Source organism: Juglans regia, chromosome 6 (assembly GCF_001411555.2).
Source record: "Juglans regia cultivar Chandler chromosome 6, Walnut 2.0, whole genome shotgun sequence".
NCBI lineage: Eukaryota > Viridiplantae > Streptophyta > Magnoliopsida > Fagales > Juglandaceae > Juglans > Juglans regia.
In genome coordinates this window covers 16278106-16280718 of record NC_049906.1, presented here as the reverse complement: position 1 = coordinate 16280718, position 2613 = coordinate 16278106, and the positions used below count along the sequence as shown (strand labels likewise).

The 2613-nt window shown below is 34.3% G+C and overlaps 1 protein-coding gene across 1 annotated transcript; it reads right to left on the bottom strand.

Moving 5' to 3' along the window:
• Positions 1-232: 232 nt before the first annotated feature.
• Positions 233-1165, bottom strand: LOC108994679. The gene has a single exon (XM_018969990.2). The coding sequence runs from the start codon at positions 1163-1165 to the stop codon at positions 233-235; it is 933 nt and encodes a 310-aa protein (XP_018825535.1).
• Between the last annotated feature and the right edge of the window lie 1448 nt (positions 1166-2613).

The window sequence follows — 2613 nt, the reverse complement described above, 5'->3', positions numbered from 1 at the left end:
TGTAACTTTCTTTCATTACAAGGAAGCAATCAGCGAGTAAATTATCCTTCCGTTGAATCCCATGCTATTATGCCACTGATTACAAAATGGAAATAATAAGTTAAAATATATTTACAAACTAGCCCTCCATAAATCTTTTTTTATAATTTTGACCGTTAATTTGGCCAGTTTTAATCTCTGGGACGTAACCGTGTAATACTACGGCCGAGTCAACTTTCCCTTCACGGCTTGTTTACTCGTCGTAAAACACGTCATGGCGAATAACGGTGTCTGCGTCCCACCAGGTATCCATGTCAGATCCGTTCCCTAACGGCGAGCTGACTTTCTTCACCTCCCCGACCTTCAGGTCACCGGTGGCGTCATCCCTGAAGTAGACCTTCTCGACGCCGCCGTATCCTACGCGGACGATCTTTCCCAGCTGCGGCCTCCACTGGCCGAGCATCGCTGGTATCCGACATCGGACACGCGTGTCCCATAGCCTCAGCGATAGGCCGTCTCTGGACCCGTTCTCCCTACTCGCCATCACGATCAGCGATGGCGATGTGGACGCAGCTACCGGCTTCCCACCGAACACAGAACTGATTCTCGTCTCCTTGTTGGTGTCGTAAACAGAGATCACACTTTCTGCAGAGTCATCACCGTCGTCGTTGAAGTCTAAACCTAAGCCTAAATTGTCCCACAGCTTCACGACGCTCCTTCCGCCGGCAAAGTCCGCCCAGGAGAACCGCCGTCGGAACTTCGATTTACGATTCTCCTCATAGCTTTCCACATAATGATCCGAACCACCTGCCACCCGGAAATCTTCATCCACGGGTTGACACCGATGCGATTCGGGTTCTTCGTCGTCCTCATCTTCTTCTCCATCGTCTTCCAAAGAAGAAGATAATGACGAACAAGTTTCGCCTTCGCTGTCGGTATCATAATCGCCAACGAATTTCAAAAGAGGTTCCGAAGCTATCGAATTATCTCTCTTGATTTTGAGAATGAAGACGTTGATTCCGTTCGCTATGGTACTAAAAGATGCGACTATGGCGAGAATCAAGGCGCCCACTTTCCAAATGCTGGAGGCTTCAAACCCAGAAACCGAAAGAATTCGAGCAAACAAGGATGAGTTCGGTATTGAGAGCTCCAACTCGTTTAGGCAGCTGATCACAGGGATTTCCATGGCATCCAAAACAGAAGTTGAGAGAGAGAGGTAGGTGAAGAAGACGGCGTTTTCGGAAAGCTAGGAGGCTCGGGTTTTTAAAGGCGGAGAAAGACAATGAGTTGCTGTAAAGGGTGATGCGGGCTATTACGATTAGTTAATTCGGTAGTAGAAATTTAGGGACACGTCGGAAAATAACTGTGAAAAAATTAATTGTGAAAAAGAGTTATATTATATAGAAAGTCATATCTTATTTTAATTTTATCTTATTAATATATTATTAGTTTAAAAATTGATGAATAATGTAAAAATAAAAATAAATATGTAACATAATCTTTTTTGCATAAAAAATTATGCAAAATATAAATCATGAATTAAGGAAGATGATTTTAAATTGAGGAAGATGATTTTAAATTAAAGTATGTTTGGTTATGGAAAATCTTGACAACGTTTAAGAATACTTGATAATTTCTTAATTACGTTTTGACAAATAAGAGAGAAACACGTGAATAAAAGTTTAGAAAATGCTAAGTGTATTTTGGATTTTTTTTTAAATGTTAAAAAAAATTACTATTAGTAAATTTTTGTGTGTTTTTTTAGTATTAAATATATATATATATATATATATATAAATATATACTATGGGCAACCAAGCATCAAATCAGTATTTGGGATTTCACAATTTTAGAATTTAATCTATTCATTTTCAATTTTTTTCAAAATTGATATAAGAATTTTAAAAAATTCGCAATTGTCGATATCACGTGTATGTTAATATCAATTTTCTAACTAGGGACTGATAAACAAATACTTAATTGAGAGTTTCTTAATATTAAATATTAATTTTAGGCATTTATTTACTCATCACTTCAACACATCACATATCATATCTTTTTCTTTTCTATTTTTTAATTTTTTTGTTTTATTTTTTTTAAATTAATTGAATTCTTTTACTAATTATCCATACATTACATATTTGATAAGAGAAAAAATAAATATGATATATAGTGTCTGGGAATGATGAATAAAAATTAAAAACAAAAAGTGTTATAATTGTAAAAATGTAAATTGATTTTTAAGATGGGTCATGCTAGGCAGTGGGATGTCTAGCTCTTTTTTTTGTTAGTTTTTTTTCTTAGTGATTAAGAAAATTTTATTTAATAATATTGTGAAATTTTTTTTTTTTAATATTTAAAAGTGTTGAAACAATATGTGAAAAAAACTTAAGTTTTTTTTTTTTTGTTCTTTTTTCACATCATTTTTTTAACACTTTTAATATTTAAATAAAATTACAATATTATTAAATAAAATTTTCTTAATCACGAAATAAATAAATAAAAACTAAAACAAAAAATTAGAGCGGGAAGCTCCAGCGGATGATACTTATCATTTTCCTTTTTAAGATTTGTACACTTTTTTGTTTTAAATTTTCCGATTTATTGTAAACTTCTAGAAAAGTTTGCGGTAAT